Raw genomic sequence first — 22,771 nt, forward strand, 5'->3', positions numbered from 1 at the left:
TAGACAAAGCAGACCTGAAGTGCTAAAGATTCCAACGTCAAGTGGGATGCAACTGATGGTTGCCATGAGGTGGCAAAACATACGTATGAATATTATTCTGGCGTTAAATGTTGTAAAAAATGATTTTCAAAACAAAAGAAATCCAAACTTGTTTCTGATATTGACTAAACTTTTGTTGCTACTACAAATTTAGTTTGTGATACACATCCAGCTGTCAGATCTGGGGAGAGTCTTCTGCATTTATATATAGCATATGGTGGAATGGTTTCATCAAGAGAACTGCCATTTTCGATAGCAAAGATTCCGATAAAGTAACCCGTCTACGCCTTGACGGGTCGATCAAATGTTTCAGTGCTTTGTCCTAGTGACATCTAATATTATTTAATGAACTGCGCCCCATAGTATGTGGCAACTAACCAATAGCGTGTAACAGTAGTGCGTAGTATATCGGTCGAAAATGGTGGAGAAAAGTTACCTCAAAAGTATACTTTATAAGCTTAACATCGAAAGTATGCCTACGTACCAGAGAGAAGCCATTACATGCGAGTTTGAAGGAAAGGATGTATTGGTTCAAACACGGATCAGCAGTGGAAAATAGATTATTTATGAGTCTATTCCATCTGTGTGCACCCCTTGTCTCGAACATGTAGGAACAGTCTTCAAACTTGAACAACTTGATTTTGATTGGATGCGGTGGCTTGTCACCGCATCCAATGAAATTCACTGACCCGATCTGATCGATCAGCGAGGGTGTATATAGGTTAACATATCGGAACCTTGGCTGGCAAAAAGGTAGCACTGCTTGCCACAATCAGCCGTTGCTGTGGCACTTCGATCAGCCATTACAGCTAAAGGCATAGAGCCTCTACCTGTGGCTATTTGTGGTAGTGTGTCTCAACCACTTTCCATATTTGCTGCGATATATTTTTAGCTGATACTTATCTGAACTATTCCTTAAAATACTTTGTGATGTTCAGGTCACTGGTGCTGTGAAGTCTGTAAATGTCCCTGTTTCTGCGTCTCTAATGTCAAGTCAGGAAATCTTTTTAAGAATCCATGGTAACGGTCCTTCTGAGGTTTAATTTTCATGCCAGTGGATTTAGCCATATTTGCAGCTGTCTCAATAACTTGCCACCTGCAGTACCCACAACCATATCTGACCATTTGCTTGCAGTGCTCAGCAAATTGTAACTCCTCGGCTGTAGAAAAGATGGTTCGATAACCTGCTTTCTGCTGTAACAACTAAGGTTTGTGTCCTGGAACAAAGTGTTGATTCTGGTACAACATACAATCTTGCAACGTTCCTAATTACAGCACCTGTTTTATACATTCCCACCATTATAATTACTATCTGAAACAAAAGATAATGACGGAAATATCTTTCGTTGTTTGGTATTGGAACTTTTTTCAGTTTAAGTTATTCAGTTGAAGAGAAAGCACAAAGAAATGGATTATTGTGTTTACAACGTCTCTTTATAGAAAATAAAGTACTCAAGAATTTTAAAATAGACTATATATCCGATAATTTTTTTTACATGCTCACTCACCAAGTTGGTGAGCGGACAATAAAGAGGGTGTGGGACAAATTCTTGCAAAACTGATACTTAGATTAATATGCAGTAATTTCTTCAAAGGTAAACATATATATTTTTTAAGTAATGTTTTCATTTGTATGGTTCTTAAAGATAATTATTAAATAAATTTTTATGAATGGGAGCGTATATTATAGATTCCAGGTCGCAAGTTTAAGAAACGCCATGGGAATGTCTTCATTCTTACAGTTCGAAGGCCCATTGTCACATGATTCAGAATATTTAAAAAGAAATGTTCGACATTATTTTCTTTTTACACTTTATGATTAATACTTACCTAAATTAAAGGATGGTCGTCATTTTTGATAAAAATTGGATTCTCGACCAAAAATAACACGTGATCCAATGTTTACAGAAATGACGAATCGTTGCGCAAAATAGAAAGACATGTAGGAAAGGTCGTCACGTTGGATATATAATAACCTTTAAGTTCCCCAAAAATAGGAAAGACTACACTAACTCAGTTCTGGCTTTCTCTTGAGTACTCTTAGGTCGTAGACAAATTCCAAAATCTTGCTGCAAATTTATGCCCTACATGCAAGTCACATGCCACGTTTTACTGCAGTGTCATGAACACTATGATAACCTTTTGTGATTACACAACACTTGATGGTTGTATACATCACAATAAACAAGGAAATGAAACTAATATATGTTTTTCTTTCGAAAAGCGGATGTGAACAGTGATACTACTTCTAAATTTTAAAAAATGGAGAAAAATGCAGTTCTGTTGCTGATTTACAGAAGTTCATTTTTTAGTACTTCCCGTGCTGATATATATATATATATATATATATATATATATATATATATATATATATATATATATATATACCCACCATGTCGGCCAATTCTGCACGTCGGGTAATTCTGGATCATGTAATTTTTGGTCAAATATCCATTTTGTATCAAGAAAGAACAATCGTACATTGATTAAGGAAAGTGATATTCATAAAGTGTACTCTAAATGCATATGAAAATGTGATTTCTAAATGTCATGAAGACCCACTCCATGACCTTCTTGAACCTGTAACCCAGATAATCATTTTACTATGTATCTTTTAGATTCATGCAAATAAATACATTACATAAATGATGGGAATGTATACCTTAAAACAATCATGCATCTTAATCCAAGTTTCCAATTTTGCAAGAAGTTATCCCACACGTACAAAATCGTCTGCTACCCAACGTGTCAACTTAGTAATTTCCCCCATAAACAAGACGTTGTAAACACATTACATCCTATTCACTGTTGTTTCTCATCCACGTGATAGCTTTTATATATATATATATATATATATATATATATATATATATATATATATATATATATATATATATATTGTAAAACTAGCTATAAACATGACCTAATTATTCGACTGAACTGCTGACACAAACTGCCCAAAGCAATGCATTTCATTTCTATAGCCCGATGGATAAACATTACATATTTTCAAAAACCTACATATCGCGACTCATGAAAATACGGGGGTGGTATCCCGTGTGTCCAAAATTAATGTTATTTTGAACAAAATATTCTGGTGACAATTGCCTCTTTTGAAATGGTAAGCATTGCAGTATTTTAGTTTCGTCAATCGGTCGAATTCGGTATGCGTTACGTGTGCTTACGTGTGCAGAAATGCCCTACAGCATTGTACTGCTAGAGTTGTATCCCTTAAATCACAGGGCAATTATGGAGTATTTCTTAGACCCTTGAAATATTTGTTATGTTTGTAATATTTTATCGGATTGAACCTGTTTTTTATGCAGCTTTTTTGTATGAAAGGTTTGGTCGTCATTGTGAGTAATATATGCTTCAGCCAAAGGTAGTTGTTTATCGTTATTATTACTTTAAGAACGAGCTGTTTCAAGGTCGGTACATTTATAGTACTCTTCACTAAATACATATTTGCATGTGTGTCATTATAGTTTACGTTCGTCACATTTTAAAGCATCGTCTGCTTAAATCTTTCATTGTTCATAATGCAGTTTTACAATGATAAACCTATCGAATGTTCTATGTTTATACTTTTGATACCGTGTCACCTATTTTCGGCGAAATGGAAATGGCAATACTAGACAGTAATATAATTGACACCCACCCCTCAACATCAACAACAACAAATTACACACCCTCTGAGGTACATACCTTTTCAAAATTTGAGTTTCCTTTGTCTACCATGTTACTGTAAAACAGCAGAAGTCAAGGGTTCTTAACAATGCATATATAATCGTAGATTCGTTTGTACAACCGCACTAATATTTTCCCGTTCTTATAACATTTTTCATGTTCTAGATTGTTAAGATATTAATTAATAATAAAGGGTAACCACAATCACCACATCAAAAAAAAAAAAAAAAAAATTCCACAAATTATAAACGCATTAAAGCAAGTTCCTGTTTTGGTTTGAATTTTTTGATTTTTTCTTGTTTTTTCTTATATTTGTATTTTTTTTTAAAGTCCATTTGCAACAAGACACTGGTTACTTTATGTTGTTTATCTGAAGCTTTAACACAAAAAAATGAAGCATAACAATCGCTTAGTGCAGTGTTCTGGAATATCTTAATGATGCAGATGCCCTAAGTGATGCCACAAAGTGTTTCTTGATGACACAGTTCTGTATTTTTGTCAAGGCTTCTCAGAATCCTACCAAATAATATATTCTATTATTTTTATGTTGATTAAGTTGCATTATAAGGTCACAAGTATGAATGAGTAATTTGAAAATATATCTAAATGAGTGTAACATTGAGGCAGTGTTAGCAAGAATTTCGCATTATTTAAGTAAGTGAATAAAGTTTGCCAATGAAAATATTTTTGAATGGACTGACATTCAGCTTTCTGGGATTTTATTTCATGCAGGAACACTTTTTTTATTTACTTTAAGATAATTATTTTTTAACTTGTTTAATGAATAGAATAAAAAAAGAAATTCTTTTAAAAATCAAGAATATTTATTTAAAATTCAACCTGGGGATGGAATTTTGTAACAATAGTCAGGGCCAACAAGGGGGGAGGGGGCAACTGGGGATATATTCCCAGGATCCGGGCCCATGAGGGGGCCCAGGCTGAACAACACTTTAATTTTATAAAAGTAAAACTTTGTTTGAACAAGAACTAGGAGAGCTCACATGTTTCTTACCCCAGGGTCCATGATCACTTTCTACAGCCCTGACAATAATTAATCTTAATTTGTAACTCTTTACCTAGCTTTTGAATTTTTTAGTTATATTCAACACTACCATTTACAGCTCAAACATTGTCAGCCATACATTTTGGCATTGATAACTGTCAATCATAAAAAGTCTAATAAACATACTTTTATGCACCTGTTTCTTACAGCAGGGTACATGTATCTTTATTTGGTTCTTTCTGTCCATACTGCATGTACTTATTCAGTTTAATCTGAGAAGCTTGTTGGCATGATTACACAAAAACTACATGACATAGATAAATGAAATAATGTTTACTGTTTCAGTCCATATGTAGATGGAGATACCCTGATTAGATTTACATGCTGTTTTGATAATGTTGTAAGTTTTTATGGTATTTACTCATTGGACTAAGATCTTTTTTTAGCATTATCATGGAAAAAGCATTTAACCTATATAAGATAATAAATAATTTGATCATTTTCTTCTTTTTCTTAAATACTAGCCACTGGATCCCCACACACACAAAGACACACAGAGTAATGTTCAGGTGTAACACAAAGTGTTCAACCAAAAGCTAAGTATAGATTTTGATTTTTTTCTAGCCCAGTGAATTTCTACCTGCTATGCATCCTTAGTGCATATAATTGAATATAAAAGCCCACAAATTGGCCAGGTAGATCCCACATGTTCTTGTGGAGATGAGTGTAGTGTATTTATTTGTTGGTTATATTACATCCAGGACCTTATATTTGTAAGCATAACTTAATTTCATTGTAAAATTCCTCCAGTATTTGGAAAATTCCCTTTAATTCAAATGGCGGCAGGAAGTCTCCCCAAAATAGTTTTCATATATGGGATAGACTCTGAAAATATTAAACCAGCATACAGTGTATATGTATATCACATTGCTTTACCAATATACTTTTGGTTAACTATTGTAAGTATAGAAATATGTCCATATGTAGATGACCTCATTATAATTTTCAAGTCAAATGAATGATTATTGGATTTTATAATTATAATTATTCTTTTCTGACTTTGACTCTTTTAATAAAACTTTGTTGATGGGATTACAGGTCCCGAAATAGATAATTTACTAGTGAATTGAGACAGAATATATAGAATGAATACAGTTTGTAGGAAATGGAGAACAGAGGCAAGATGTAGAATGGATAATGATGAACAAAAAATAAAAATAATATGAAACTCAGACGCAATTCAGGAATGGATTTAAAATTCTTCTTTCCAGTAATTTGGGCTGCTGCTAAATTTCCATATTCAAAAGCCCTTTTTCATGATAATCTCAGATAAGATGTATTACACTGACAGACAATTGTTCACTGCTATAAAGCTATACAATTTTTCTAAGAACTGCCACTGATATGATGTCATCACTACTTGTTGTATCTGTACAATTTTAATTTTGAATGAAAAGTTTGGGGATTTTTGCTTGGTCCTTTTTAGACATAATTGTCTATATCATAAATGCATTTCCCAAGAACATGCTACGGCTACTGACCTAGGCAGGAATTGAGCCTGTCATCCTTAATTATGAATCTTATGCTTGTCCAGCTGCACTACCATGGCTTCAGAATAAAGTGGAAGAAGAAATGTGCTGATAAATGCACAGTCTATTTTTTACATTTATCACAGTTGCAGTTATAATTTTGTCTACTGTAAATTAAATGTCTTTGGAATTTAATGCATATTTTTAATTATTTTATTATTTTATTAAAGCAATTTTGTATGAGACAAGATAATATGAATGCAATAGTTCTATTTAGTAATAAACAAAATAGAAATCCCAACATTTGTGAGTGCACTGGACAAAATGAAAGGAAACAATGAATGGAAGTAATAAATGCAAATTCAAAGCTTTTCTGTGACCATATTTGACCATTGACAAAATGAAAGTTGAAAGGAGAATGGAATGCAAATTAAATTTGGAATGACTGCAGATTGCCTGTTTCAGGGTCTGTATGCCGAAACCTTAAAAATAATTATTGGCAAATTAGACTTACAATGAATGTTCATGTGCATACATAGATGACCTGGATAAATTTAAATGATGTTTGAAAGATTACCATACATATTTGCATACAAGTGGAGTCCAGCTACAAACTGTGAATGATGAACTAGAAGATATAAGATGAATCAACTTGCAAACTGCACAAATCCAGAGATTCCATCGTATAATGTGACAGCATACCCGGGTCCATTCAGTTAGGAGTAATCATTAGAACAAACAACGTAGACCCTGATTTGTAATTGCGTTATGCCAAGGTAGATCATGGTCTATGTTGTTTGCTGTTGGACTCAATTTATAAGCATATATATATATATATATATATATATATATATATGTATGATAATGATAATAATTAGGTTTAGACTTTCATAAATTGGAATGCTTTGGTTACAATTGTGACAATATGCTTGACAAACAAATCCAACTTTCATTTCATAAATAAGTATATACACATTATAATTATGATCCAGAGGCATTACACCAACCATATAATATATTTGCTGATGTATTCATTATCATTTTTCTTTATTATTTATTTTTTCAGGAAGATGGCAGATTATTACAGAATTCATTCCACTGACCATCCTGTAGCCCTATGTAGGGAACTTTATAGCTTCAAACAAAGGGGATGGATGTGTGATGTTGTCATTGAAGTTGAGGATGGGGAAATGCGAGCCCACAAAATTGTTCTTTCTGCCTCCAGCCCTTTCTTTAGGAACTTTCTCAGCCAAGTTCCTCTCTCCAGTAAAATGACTAAAGTTGTGCTGAAGGGGGTCTATATGGAGGAGCTTGTGAAAATTATAGAGTATATGTATGCAGGAACATTTGATATAACCACAGCTTCTATTGAGGCAACTTTACAAATTTGTGAACTTTTACATTTGAAGTTTGTTGTTGAGAAATTGAAAGAGATATCTAAAGACTGCAGTGAGACTATTTTGTCTAAAGGATCACATAAATTGTCTACAATATCAAAGGCATTAAATCTGAATGAGAACCAATTAACACCCACAAACAGTTACTGTAGAAAACCAATCATAGCACAAATAAAAATTCCAGATGAGTTAGTAAATGGTCAGCACTGCACATTCAGTACTGCAGTCATCAATACAAGTAATGCAGCCATTCAGCCAGTAAGTATAGATGTTACTACTCAGCCAAGAAAGTCACCATCATTGAAAAATATTATAACCTTCCAGACCAATGGGAATTCCACTAGTATGCAGAAGGATACAAATTGTAGTGCCACAAATTTTCTTAAAGGTGTTGATAATGATTTTTGTAATGACAGTGGACTCTTAACTCTTGCCACAACAGCTGACATGTCCAGAATTGGTAATATCACATCACCAGCTGGACCATCTGGTAACTATGGCAACCAGATATGCTTTGCAACAACTGCATCTGTATTTCAACCATACTCATATTATAAAATGAAATCTTTGAATTCACAATGCAGAACAAGTAACAAAACTGCCACTATCAATATCAGAACATTCATGAAGTCCTTTCAGAACATTGTCTCTGGTAGCTATAAAAGTAACCATGATAGTATTAAAATTGAAGGAATTCAAAACAGATTTATCACTGAAGATGGTAGACAGACTATGCCAGTGTTAGGCAATGGCAGGAGCAGCACAGGAAGAAGATCTGAGGCATATACACAAACACCGAATAATACAGAATGTATGGAATCCTTTCATGAAAATGGAAGTCAGCAGAATGTTCAGAACTCATTTTTTCATGAGAAACATGCTGTAAAAAACATTTCAGATGTTCATGCTGAGAATGCAAGAAAGTCTTTAGATGATAAAGTATCAGAGACTCAAGAACGTGAAAATTTGAAAAATGTTGCCAGACCATTATCTGACCCAAAGGTCAAAGAGGTTAAGGTCAAGCAGGAAGGTCATGGTTTTGAGGACCCAAATGATGGTAATGCTTTTGAAGTGCACAGCGATTATGATAACAATTTTGAAGACAATTATACAATGTCAAATCAGTATCCAATGGTTGAATGTGTTTCTAGTACTAAGAACAGAAAAACTGGAAGCCCAAGGAAATTGTCTGTAGATGAACATAAAAATGTTAGGAGAATAGGATCCTTTATGAAGGATTCAAGCATGAGAAAGGACATAAGTGGGAACTATAGACTTGATAGAAGCAGAAGACAGCAGATTATGACCAGGAGGAAAATGATGGAATTAAAAAAGAATTTGAATATATCTGAAAAGAAAGTTAAAACGGAGCCAGTTATGTCTTTAAGAAGGTCATTGAGGCTTACAATAAAACAATGTGAATTTTTTAAAAATGGCAATGATGCAGGGTTACATAAAAATCAATGTTGTATACAATATCCAGTGAAAGTTGAGCATGGCAGTAATGAAAATGTGGAGAGAAGATCCTCATCACCATCTTCAAATGTATCATCTGCAGTTATGTCTGTGGATTCTGGCATATCATTGTCAAGGTCTGATATGGAATTCTCACCAGAAGCTGAGAAAGTACACAACATTGACAAGGAACAATACTTTGTCGATGGCATGATAGAGATTGCAGCCAAAAATAATATTGGTGACAAAAAAGTGAACCTAAATGGAACAGATGCTGGTGTACCTCCCAAAAGTTACATTATTTTGAAAAAGAAATCAGAAAAGAGAACTAGGTCATCTTCCAAACAGGCAGAGAATTATCAGAAGAAAAGAAAATCTGAAGAATCACCTAGTAAGTTGCATTCAGAAGTATCCACTAGGTCAGTAAATGAAGAGATTAAGAGAAAGGAGAACTCTGAGATCTTTGCAAAGAAGGATAATGGAAATAGTTCTCAGGGGTATAGATGTCGTGTATGTTCTTCAGTATTTCGAGCCAAAGTGTATAGGGCCAGTCATGAACACACCAAACATGGACTGCCTTATGACCCAACTGAATGTGAGGTTTTCAAGTGTGACTTTGAGGTATGTTCTGTCTTCTGTTTTATGGCCATCAAAATTTAAGGTAGTTTGTGTACAGTAATAAAGATTTTGCTTCCATTGTGATAGCAGATTAGTGAATATTGTTTTGCTGCTATTTTATCCATATGTCTTTACATCCTTACATGTGGGTCTGTCTCAAATACTTTCATGCACAATAGTGCAAAAAGTATTACACTTACAGCTATGAAATGTTACACTTTATTATATTTGTAAGTAGATGACCTGACAAGTTTTTACAGACCAATCCAACATTATTCAGTATTTTACAAACTTTTGAACTATTAGGACTTTGACTTTTTGAATCATTGAAACAGATACCACTTGAGGTAGAGAAATAAAATTTAGTATGCATACATAGATGACCTGATTATACCATTACAGCAGATCTTAAGTTTTATAACATTTTTTACAGCATTTTGGACTTGACATTATTTTTGAGAAAACCTTTGCACAGTTAAGTAAAAACCACTTGAGGTGGACAAGTGAATTCTAATATGCATGTTTGTATGAATATGTAGATGACCTAATAAGATTTTATTTGACCTTAATGCAATTTTTCACATTGTTTTACAGTTTTGAACTTATTACACTGAAACATTATTATTCCAGTGCTTTCACATGTTTTTTTAAATATACTTAGATCTAGTTAGCAACTGTTATTTGTTGATTTGATTATTATAAACCATGTGAAATAAATTAGAAAAATATCAGTACCTTGATTATGGTGACTTAATAGTCCTGTCATGCTAATTAAGTTAATCTGTGAACCATATTGGATTTCGGATGGTCATGACTCTAACCATTTCTCCTGCCATTTGGTTTAGAAATGTGAGTACAAAACTGTTGACAAGCATCGATTCATCAAACACAAGCAGTTCAGTCACTCAGAAGAGCGGCCCCACATTTGTGAAGATTGCGGGAAACAGTTCAAGTCTTTGACCAACCTGAGATCTCATCAACTGACCCATATCCATGTAGAAGATGTCAATACACAACATACATGTCCACACTGTGAACACAGGTTCAAAAGAGAGCAATATTTAAAGGTAGTCAACAGATGCAGTGCTTGCAAAACATTATTTTTTCAATACTGTTTGCACAGCACCAATATTTCTAAATTTTGTGAATTATTCAGATATTGAATTTTATAGAACCAACTATTATTTTTCTCTGTCAGGTACCATATATACTGACTTATAAGTCTAGTCCAACTGCAAACAACATAGACTGCAATCTGCCATCACATAATGTACCTGCATATCAGGTTCTTTTTTTTTGTTATACTGAAAATCCTGACAAATTGCATAGATCAAGATCTGCCATTGCTTCATGCAATGACAAATCTGGGTCTGTTTAGTTGGATTTGACTTATAAATGAGTTAAGTCAGAATTTGCCCTTGATATATACTATAGTCTTGATGAAAATGTCATTATGGTCATAGTATGCAAAACCATGAAATTGGATTGTGCTAAAAAATATGTGAATGGGCAGTATGACAAGTATCCTATATATACATGTAGATAATGATAGTGTAGAATGTCGTATTGCATATCATGAGCAATTTTCATTTTCCTGTATAATTCTTGTTTTCTTTATGTGGTAAGACCTGTCTTGAAAGACCACTGCTATGAAAGACAACTGATTTATTGATTGTAACGTGTTATAACTTGTCTAGAGAGATGGCCTGTCTTGAGAGGTCCAGTTTTTTGGGGGGCAGGTGGGGTGGCCTTTCCAGATGGATTCCACAGTACACATTCTTTTGAATATGGCATACAGTTTATGCGTAATGTATATTCTACAGCACAAGAACATCTTTTGATCAGTTATTTGTGTTTACACCTTATTAGTTGTGTGAGCTGACCAGAAGTTATCGCAAAATAGATTTGTTCTTCTGGTGTGCTAGCACATTCAAGATGACTTTAGGTCATTTATGAATTAATTGTGCAAAGGGTCCTCATTATAAATCTCTTTAGTACACTGCCATCCTTGCTATCAGTATGGTCATGGATCCCATTGTTTTTGTTGGGTCTGAGATACTCTTCTTTATAGATCACTGACATCTCACCTCTTATCGTGTAGGTTTGAGTCTCTGGCTCTAACAATGTGGGTATGTGAGAAAGCTTGCCAGTAGCCTTCTGTGGATTGTTTGTTCTTCCCTGGGATTTTCTGTGTTCTTCCTCCACCAGATATACAGGTCGCCTTTTGTAGTCTATCGTGTGCTGAAAAATGATATTAAGCCCAAATCAACAACAACAGTAACAACATCAGTGGTTCTGTTGTTGTTGATTTGATGTTATAGAGCCTTGTATCGACCACTCTGGTGGCCTAAGTGGTTAGAGTGTCCGCCTCGGATGTGGGAGGTTGTGGGTTCAAACCCCAACTGAGTCATACCAAAGACTTATAAAAATGGTACTAGCAGCTGCCTCGCTTGGCACTCAGCATTAAGAAGTTATTGTTAGGACTTGTCTGCCTGGTTTCCATATAATTTGGCTAGGTGGGACATCATGCTGCATATCTGCCCCAGTGCTAGACATCACTATAAACTGCCATACTGCAGATATCACAGCAAAAACTTTGACTGAAAAATGGCTAGAGCTACATTACAAATAAAACAGATACACACACACACTGATCCAGGTAGGTGATCAAAACAGTATGTCTGTTTATCTGCTTGACATTGATAGCCCGAAAAATCCTTGTAACCTGTTAATTTTGGTTTAGAACCAAATATTGATTGCTAATAATGTACTATGTTGAAATTTATTCCCAAGACTTTACAAGATTAATTTTGAGAAATTGGATGATGATGGATTGTGGGAACTTTAAAACAGTCATAAGGGTAAAATGCTGGAAGAAGTTAAGCTTGGTGTTGCTCAAATGTTGACATTATGGATTAGCAAAGTTTTACTGCATATTGTCAGGATAGTCTGGATGTAATACAATCACTTTGTGCAGTCTTGCTGTTCCATCCTGGCTTCTTACACATGCAAGAGTTTTTATGTGCCCATCCTTAATTGATGTTTTCCTCATGGCTGTTGGATGTATCGACTAGAAAGACCACCCTATGCAAAACAGTTATACTTGTCTCACAATGCGCTTTTGATTGAATTCCCATTTTGTCCTGCCTGGGGCACATTAATGTTTACTTGGGCAAGCAGATTGCAAGATGTATATTTTCCATTGGAAAAGCTGGTACTCTTTTTAGATAACTTTTCATCCCTGGCCATATACATTTAAAGATTTGTGTGAAACATGTAAGGATATTATCAGTTGTGTTTTTATCTGAAATAATGTGATCTTGAAAGAATTATGTTAGTTTGGTCATTAATTTAAGATGCTTGGTAAGGGAAAAGTTACACTTTGAACAGGCAGGTAAAATCAGAAATTTATTTGTCCATTTTCAGGTAAACATTATAGAAATGTTGCAAGATGATTACATAAACTAATTGTAATAAATTATTGCAAAATCTAGTGAAAAGATACAGTTTAACTTCGGTATACTATATTGTCAATAGTATATGTTTAGAAAATGCATACATGTTCTAGTTCACTTTAATCCTAACAGGAACACATAAAGAACGTTCACAACAAGGAGAGAAAGGAGCTATGTCATCTTTGTTCACGAGCATTTGCTAAACGCTTGGACTACCACAAGCACATGTTTAAAGTCCACCTGGTCCCGATGCCAGACAAATACAAAATGTAAGAACACTATCATGCATGTATTATGGTTATTACACTGGTCCCTCTATATAGGGTATCTTGGTATAGCATGGTTTCTGATATTACATGTATTATGGTTATTACACTTGTTCTTTTATATAGGGCACCTTGGTATAGCATGGTTTATGATATTACATGTATTATGGTTATTACACTGGTCCTTCTATAGAGGGCACCTTGGTATAGCATGGTTCTTGTTGTCACATGTATTATGGTTGTAGCGCTGGTTCCTCTATACAGGGCACCTTGGTATAGCATGGTTGGACCATAAGTCATCATGAAATACCCCTTAAAATATGGACTTAAACAATAGTAGCAAAGTTATGAAATGTGATTGCTGCAGTCAAAAAGCTTGTCCATGTTTGACCTGGATCAAGGTTTCATATTAGATTCAGCGGAGTTCATCAGGGAACCAGTCTTACTTTACAGGAGTAAATCAGGTGCTTTAAATTGCCCATATATTTCATGCTGACCACCTGCATAATCAAGCTGTTGTGTACAGCAGTTTCTAAATATGCATTCTAACAAACAGAAACACTCTAAAGATGAAGGACAATAAGCTTCTTAAAAAAGCTTGTTATTATAAACAATTAGAATTGAAGATAAAAAGAATATTAAGATTATCTGGGGGAAAAAAGCTGGAAAGGCAATAATTATTATGGTAGATATGATTGCCATTGTGGAATGAAATTGAAAAATAAAACCACCAAGAAACCCAACGATTACACACAGTTGAGGGATTTAGAAAGAATCCTTTGAGCTCCATGGGGTTTGGAACTGTAGTTTCTGAATCGTTACTGGAGGTAATTAAGGTCTAAGTGTACTTTACAAACTTTTTAGTTGAACTTAATTTTTTCCTTCATCTCTGATCACACTTCTAAAACTCTTTAAATGCATATTTCTGGGTCGACAATTGCAGTACATGATATTTCGTTACACCTGTCAGAAAATTGGTGTAGCTTATGGAAAATTTGTGACTGCCTTACTGTTAAGGTCTGGTTAGGGTTGGCAGGTCTAAGGCACTTAAACATAACATGGTCTTTGATATTGAATATATTATTGTTATTACACTTGTCCCTCTATACAGAACATATCAGTTTAACACTGTCCCTGATATAGCACACACATGGTCAAGGATACAATTACACAGGTATGTGTTTGTTTTGTTAGCAACGTATGCCAGTGTAAGTTGACCTTACTTTTGACATGGTACACTTTTATGACTCCCATGAACAGTATAATAGTGGTGACTATATATTACACTATTTACTAGCATACTTTTCTAAAGTCCTGCCTCAGTCTTAAAGTTGCTACTAATTTGTTCCTAGTTCTCTTTTAGTCAAAAGGTATGTGATGTAAAACATTATGTACTGTTTTATTAATCTGAAAAGGATATTTTTATGGAATTGGTACAATATTCAGAGGTACCTTCATTTCCTCAATAAAATGTTTAAGCAAATTACACAAATAATGCAAGTCATTCTTGGCTATAGGATAAGAAATCTTTCCCAGTCCAGACCCTGTGTGGTCTGCATCTTACAAATGAAACTCAAGGTCAGTCTCAAAGTTCAAAAGTTTTCTCATTCTTTAAATTTAATCAAACTTAAGGTAGACTTTTAGAAATTTAAGAGTATTGTTAACATTAGCTCCTCTGCTTACATTCTAGATATCGAATTTGTTGATATATTAACATATAATGTCTAATTTAGATTTTGAACTTAAGCTTCAGGTTTTGTGACAGAAAAAGATTAAGAATCCTGGGCTTTGTATCACATTAGTCTTGGTTTTATTTGCATTGCATGACATTAGTATTATGTTTCTGTGGCAAGATTGGCAGAGGTGACAGCTATATTGACCTATTAGAGGCTTATATGAAAGCTTTTTGCAAAGCAGAGATTGAGATATTAATCAAGTGATGGCTGCAGGGGAGACAGCATGTCCTACAGCACACTCTTTTGATGTTCCTGGAATTACATATAATATATGCTATATAGATACAATACAGTTTTGGTCAGCATGTATTATATTTATAGTCCAGTACAGCTCACATGATTTTCATTTCTCCAGATGTCATTGTGGGGATGGAGAGATTTCTAACAGTGTTGTAGTGACATATAATTTGTCACACTGCCTGTACAGATCATTTGCTAGGAGAGGCTCTTTTATTTCCATCTGAATAAAATCATGTGAAAATGTTACTATTCATAAATAAATGTAGAAAAAGTGTAGAAGTAAATCAAGAATTTATATATCACCTGTATTAAAGAAAATGTGGTGTTCCAGTTGTATATATCATAAATAGAATTTTGTATTATGAGTCGGAGGCCTATATTATGGAAATAAAGTACCTTTAATTTTTTTACTTTGATTTTAGATAACATCAACATAATGCAGTGATGCAAATTTTGTTAACACATTATATTAGTGAATCATCTTTTTTAGTGTTTAGATGTCTTTTTAGTCCTTTTTTATTGGAATCATTGCCAATTTTGTTTAAAATATATAATAATAATAATAATAAAAGTCCCTACAGATTTTGCATGCAGAAGCTGGCAAAACTCAGGCTTGCTAATCATAGGAAAAACTGGAATGCAGAATAACAGAAACCTGAAGAAAGCTAAGATGATTGTACAATTAGTTGCCTTGGTAATGAATGTATTAAGTGCGTACAAGACGGTAAGGTAGATTGGGAGTAGTCACCAAAAATTAACTAAAAGTATAAAAAGAATGAATATAGGGGATACATCAGAAATGATTATTTATTGTACAAATATCTAATCAACATATCATAAAGATGATATCTGACTGTAATAAGTGTGATGTCTTTCCATGGATTGTTTTTGTGTACTGGCTGTTCAACTCTCAGTCACTAATGTCTGTCAGCCTTTTCCATGGCGTAACATGCCTGCCAAGTTGCCATGATGATTTCTAGATATGTACCTCTCCAATGCAGAACTTCATTGCAGGGATTAACTGCACCACCACAGTACTGCATAGGGAGAAATGAAAAATCACGTGAGACGTATTGTGTGCTCTAATTTAGCCAGATACCTGCTTTTTTACAAGATAATTTCATTCATTATGTATGTTTTGTAATAAACAAGATATACCTTAAGTACAAACAAATACTATTTTCTATTAAAGTACTAACTTCGAAATGCTTGATTTAGTGTGGCTAAACAGTGTTTGACAGTCCCTATAAGCCTGTGTTTTGGCACCTGGATGCCATTTTTACTATGTTACAGACTGGTTCCATAATTGACTTTATAATAAATTTCAAACCTTGGTTCCAGTCTAACATTGTAAATGGAACTAGTCAATGGAGAATGACAGTATCAAAATAGCAGCAAATTGCCATTGTAAAACCCCACAGAGGCTATTGAATGCTCATTATGGAGCACTAAATGTAGCATCTACATCATTTTATTTCACAAAGAGAAAATGGTAACCTATCTGATTGATGTGTTTCATATTTGTTACTCAGATATTATATGTACCATAATAATGAAGTTATTGCAGAAAAGCACCAATATCAGCTGATCTAAAGCATATTATAATAGATTATATTCATCTGAATTATGTTAGGAAAAATGAATCCCAGATAGTTACACTGTACCCTTTGCTTATAATATCTATATCCATTTTAGATGTGACAAAAAACTTTGAAAATCATATTTAACTAAATTAAATTTTGTCACTGTATTGTGAAATAATGTCAGAACCTGAAAGGCTTTTCCATGTTCCAGAATCAAATGTTTGGTGAATGGAAGACTCTTAATATAAGTAAGGATGAAAAGTATAGTCTAATCCACCAACGAGATTTGTTTGCAGGTATTTCTTTGGGAAGAGGAAGCTACATTCATTGCAGATAATGATAAGGGGATCCAACAGATTAGATTGTTTTGGAAAGTTCACCAAACAAAAGTATGTTATGTTGATGTATAGCATTGTGGAAAAATAGAAATTCTGATGTGTTAAGAAATGTTTTTAAGAAAACAAATTCTTGCAAGCTGAATTTTTTAATATTTACAGATCAGTTAAGTAAAGACCATTGGTTCCAATAATAGCTATAATTGTTGAGGTAGTCGCACTAGTGGGGAGCTGTGAAACAATGAAAAATTAAACTTTTGCCACACATATACAATTTTCAAAGCCTTGGATATAGGAGGTCATGGGTTTCAACCCAGGCCGAGTCGTACCAAAGACTTAAAAAAATGGTACTTACAGCTGCCTCGCTTGATGCTCAGCATTGGGCGGTTTGTGTTAGGACTGGTCGGCCTGGTGTTAGGATAATGTGACTGGGTGGGACATCATGCTACATGTCTGCGACATGATGCCCCAGTGCTGGACATCACTATAAACTGCTGCACTGCAGACACTGTAGTGATATGACTGAAAAATATTTGAAAGATACATTACAAATCCAAATCACACGCTCATAAATCACACACAGTTTTGAGACATGTATCCACATACATAAAGTGAAGTCTGTTGTTGGCAAATTTTAGTTAAAAAGGGACACTCAGTTCTTATCTAGATAAAGGAACAATTTACTCATCTGTAAAAGAAGAGAAATGTTCATTTAGACTATTATCGATAATACTATAATAATGTTTTTATGGCAAATGCTATACCATGATCATTTATATTATGTTAAAATTCTTCTTTTCCTACAACAGATTTATATCACCCTCTTCATTGGTTTTCATATGCACCTATCACTGCTCTAATGGTTCAAACCAATAGTTGATCAATAGGAATGAATATTAGACCCAGTTATGTACATTTCTGAATAAATTTGATCACCTGTCCAAAAATATTAGTCCAGCAAAGTAAACCATATCAATGTGAAAAAGTATATGCAATGAACTATTCAGTATATCCTTCATGTTGGTGATGTGAATAATCCAGACTGGTCTAAGTGCTTTGTGTTGACTGGTCCAGTAAAGTTTTGATGGGTGGTGTTATCTTTGAAAAGTGCCTTCCAACCCCTTAACCCCTTCCAGTTGATTTATTTTTGGAAGAACCCTAATTACATATACATATCTATCACCATCTTGTAAAGAACTGATTTCCTTTCTGATGTTATTCCATCAAAGTGACACTTTAGACTTCTTATGTTAAGAATTTCTTTTTGTGCAAACAAAACAGATTTTCTATTCACAATACTGTCCTTTTTTCTTATTCATTAGCCATAGAGTGAATGTGTAACTCAGCTGGACGTGAGGAAAAATGTGACCTTTTTGTCCAAATGGTTTATCTACAAACTCTCTTGCCTCTTTGTAAACAAAGTGAAAAATCAGATGTCAGGTGAATTTTTGTTTTTGTTTTTAAAAAGTTCTTATGTGGGGATTTTACTTTTTTTTATTTTATTTTGTTTTTTTGTTGTTAGGATTTACTTGAAATCATTTTGCAAAATAGCATTCATCATGCACACAGTCGTCTTTGGAAAACAGGAGCAAGTAAAATTCCTTAATAGCAGCCTTATGGGGTAGTTTAGTGGTCATTAACTCCTTCCTTTTTTCTTAACACTATCATCATCATCATCATCATTATCATCATCATCATCATCATTATCATCATCATCATCAGTGCCCGGTAACAATAAGTAGCTCAATGCTTCTTTATATACTTATCAAAAGATGGTGCATATATATTGTTATGATGATGACCATTGCTATGTCCATGTCATGACGACCACCCACCTGTTATCTTTCTTGTTTCCACATAATAACTTTAGTTTTTTTACCCTCTAACTTTGCAAGACTTTGTGGATGACTTGCACTTGAAAGAAGCATACCGATATGGAGCTCAAAAGGTCCTAGGTCAAGATCACTGTGACAAAGAAAAGAAAACTGCTTTCAGCACAATAAAGTTGCTTCTACATCGCAGACTTGGACCAAATTTTGTGGATGGTTTGCACCTCTTGTAAGATTAAAGTTTGTCAAGTTTGGGGTTTGCCAACTTTGGGGCCAAATGGTCAAAGATTAAGGTACTGTAACTAAAGGAACAAAATTGTTTCTGCACAACAGCTTTAGTTCCACATCATAGACCAGGACTACATTTTGTAGATGTTTTGTGTTTGAACTAAGTTCCTTGATCAAGCTTTGCAGTTGGCTTTCATTGAGGGCAAGAAAGAAACCTATAGATTTTGTGATTTAAAGTGCAGAGATTAAAGACATTGTAAGTGGAATAAGAAGATAATGGTTCCTAGAATGTAAGTAAAAAGACCAAGGTCATAGAGACTGATTGGTCTCCATCTTCCTGTCAAAATTAAATGGTTTGGTTCCACAGATGGTTGCTTTCAAAAGACTTAACCACAATTATGCTACAACTTTAAATTGTACATCAGCTCATAGTTCCAAGTAAATTTTTGATTTTGTTTGTCAAAATGAATTTATTACCAGTTTTATAAATTTCAGATACCACTGTGATGAGTGTGATTTCACAGCCTTCTCTAGTTACCATGTAACTGTGCACAAAGCATCACATAAAGGTGGGTATATAGAGAACTAACCAGGTATTTCATGTTTTTGTAAATTTTTAGGTGTTGAAATTTCAAAAGTTACAGTATAAGATTGATGTATTCGAGAGAAATTATGATAGTCTTAACCATATCTTTCATTGATAAGCTGATGAAGTTAACATGTATAATTAGGACAGGGCTTCTCATTCCATCATTATAACATGGTTCCTGTTATAAAGTCATTATGAACTTGGATACCTTTTCATTAAATGTTTGTGAAATTATATTTATTGTCAAATACTTTATTATAAGGTAGTCTTTCTCGTTAAGGCAGTATACTCTATGGCTCCAGGGAATGGTATTATAATGAATAAGTTCTGTAGCAGCCAATCTTTGGCTATGATTAGCTCTTTAGGAAACACTACACCAGTTGGCATCATGGCTGATATCTTTATCTGATGATAAGCCCCTTCTTGATAGTTAGCCCATGCCATGTTGTCACATGACTTGGCACATACGTACAAAAGATTTGCTTGTCAGTTGGAGTCCATGAGTACTTTTATAAGAATATACAAAATTTGTAAGGCATTCACCATGGGGTAATCACTGGAAAAATAATGTATATATTTTATTCTATAGTTTAACTTGTGTTACTTTTATTGCATAACAAATTCCTGTATACTTCATCTACACAGACACTTCTGCACTATCAGGTGTCTAGGCAATTCGTATGATTAGTCTTGTATGGCGGTGAAGAAATACATGTACTACAAAGTACACCTTACTTATGCATAATTGTACAACCATTAACTATCTGTGTAATTTATGTGTTAAAGTTTGTTTCATTCTTGAAATCTTAAATTTATTGAAAGATTCCTTCAATTTTGACCGATACACTTTGAATGTTTTGAAAGATTCCTAGAATTTTGACCAATACTTCTTTAATGCAGAATATTAAAACTGGATAAGATATGTTACTTTTTATATTAAGAATTTTTTGTATTTACATAATGTCTGAAAATAATTAAAACAAAGAATAAAATGGGATTAAATAAGGTGGCTTCATATTTGCAAAACTTTGTTTAAAACTAAAAATTGATTAGTGTTTATTTTAATTATATAATCATATGATTTCTGGTCCAAAACATCTTAATGCTTAATACACATTTGAAAAATATAAATTTCCAGGAAACATATGCAGCACATTTTTTGTAATCATGTGGTATTCATACTCTGCATGGTAGTGATACAATGCTTGAGCAGGGCGTGCTGAAATAATTGATGTGTATACCTCAGCTTAAAAAGAAACAAAACAATCATTTACACTGGAAAGTGTAATTAACCTCTATTCCATGCTTGAATGACAGCAGTTGAGTGTTGGCAGTGATCGATGCTTCTCAGAGTAGAACATCCTTTCCATAAGAGCAGGTCACTTTGACCTATATTACCTGCATCATATACTTTCACATTTATTTTGTTTTTAAGGTAATAACTCAGGCACTGCTCATGGTAGTCTTGAAACTTGGTCACTGAATGCATTTGAGTCTATTGTACTACAATCTCTTTATAAGATTTGGTTTTTTGGTCTTATATTTCATGCTGGTTTATTTCACAAAGATTCTTTATGATGGAGTCATGCAACTTGGTGATATAGTTTAAATTTTTCATAAAGGAAGCAGTTCACACTGACCAATATTTCATGCTTCACTGATTTTCAGTTCACATGGCCATGTATGCTCATGGTATAGTCCTTTGTCCATCGTACATCATTCATTATTATAAAAACCACGCAACAGATTTTGACCAATGTTTGACTGAGAGCATTCTGGCTTGACACTTTTTCAAATTTTGACAGATGATGCAGACCTGTTATCAAAGATGGCCATTATATCCATAATTAGTTATATCCGTTTTAATGCATATGTTCCAGTACATCTGGTGTTGTACACGCTGTCTTATGAGTCCAACTGCAAACTGTACAGACCCAGATCTGCCATCATGTAATGCACTGGAAGATCTGGGTTTATGCAAGTTGTTAGGAGTAGTCAGTAGAGCAAACAGTATAGTCCCTGATCTGCTGATGTATTATATGACAGCAGATCAGGTTCTGTGATGTTTGTAGTTAGAAATTATTGAATATATATGGTATGCAAAATATGGCCTATATGTGATATACAAAACTATATTCAGGTAGAATAAACACTGATATAGCGTGCAATAAGATTTTAGCTTTCTTGTATAGATACTTGTTTTCCTTTTATTACTATTCAAAATCACAAACCGTTCATTTTTTATAAAATTGTTTAGTAGTTTACTTGATATTTGAATTTTTTTTTATAGAATCAAGAGACCACCAGTGTCCAAAGTGTTCTAAAACCTTCAAAAGTGTCAACGCTGTTAAGCATCACATGACGTACCATGACAGTGAGTATCTGGTACATAGTTCATATTCAGTATTGCTTGCATTGGATTTGCATACAGCTTACACAGTTGAATCAGTTATGGCCAAGAATTTCAAGGAAAACTCCTGCATTTTATTGAAAGCCAATAGTTCACATTGCCTTTCTGTGCTATAATTTCAATTTCTTGTCTGAACATAAAAAGTAGGCTTTTCTAAATTTTCCACATGAACATCTGGATAAGACACAATTTGATATATGCAGGTATGTAGAAGTTGAAAGGAATTTGTTGTTGATTGGTTTTTAATAGCACTTTCAACACTATAGTGGCTATATATGCAAAAAAATGTACTGATGGAATTATTGAGATCAGATCAGTTTTCTGCAAAAGAGAGCCTGTGTGGCCAATTTATGGTATGTTGTAAATTATTCA

General features: G+C 33.9%; 2 protein-coding genes across 7 annotated transcripts in view; one reads left to right on the plus strand and one right to left on the minus strand.

Moving 5' to 3' along the window:
• The first annotated feature begins 3,269 nt into the window (after positions 1-3,269).
• LOC149775873 (uncharacterized) overlaps positions 3,270-22,771 on the plus strand; it is a 29,991-nt gene continuing 10,489 nt past the window's right edge. Inside the window, exons 1-7 of one of the 6 annotated variants that reach the window (XM_089943442.1) lie at positions 3,270-3,395; positions 5,254-9,731; positions 10,574-10,795; positions 13,316-13,452; positions 17,305-17,397; positions 19,896-19,969; positions 22,280-22,363. In XM_089943442.1, coding sequence (XP_089799568.1) covers positions 7,242-9,731; positions 10,574-10,795; positions 13,316-13,452; positions 17,305-17,397; positions 19,896-19,969; positions 22,280-22,363 — 3,100 coding nt within the window. In that variant the 5' untranslated portion in view covers positions 3,270-3,395; positions 5,254-7,241. Of the gene's footprint in view, positions 3,422-5,253; positions 9,732-10,573; positions 10,796-13,315; positions 13,453-17,304; positions 17,398-19,895; positions 19,970-22,279; positions 22,375-22,771 lie in introns of all 6 variants that reach the window. The other 5 variants (XM_089943447.1, XM_089943443.1, XM_089943444.1 and 2 more) reach the window with 5 other exon arrangements.
• The window catches only part of LOC149775874 (3 beta-hydroxysteroid dehydrogenase/Delta 5-->4-isomerase type 1-like), a 40,544-nt gene continuing 32,988 nt past the window's right edge, over positions 15,216-22,771 (minus strand). The window contains exons 7-8 of the transcript XR_016416506.1: positions 17,699-17,865; positions 15,216-16,462 (exon numbers count right to left, since the gene is read on the minus strand). The gene's annotated coding sequence lies outside the window, so the exon portion shown is untranslated. The remainder of the gene's footprint in view (positions 16,463-17,698; positions 17,866-22,771) is intronic.

The sequence above is a fragment of the Sinohyriopsis cumingii genome, chromosome 19, assembly GCF_028554795.1.
Source record: "Sinohyriopsis cumingii isolate HCF-2022 chromosome 19, ASM2855479v2, whole genome shotgun sequence".
Lineage (NCBI taxonomy): Eukaryota > Metazoa > Mollusca > Bivalvia > Unionida > Unionidae > Sinohyriopsis > Sinohyriopsis cumingii.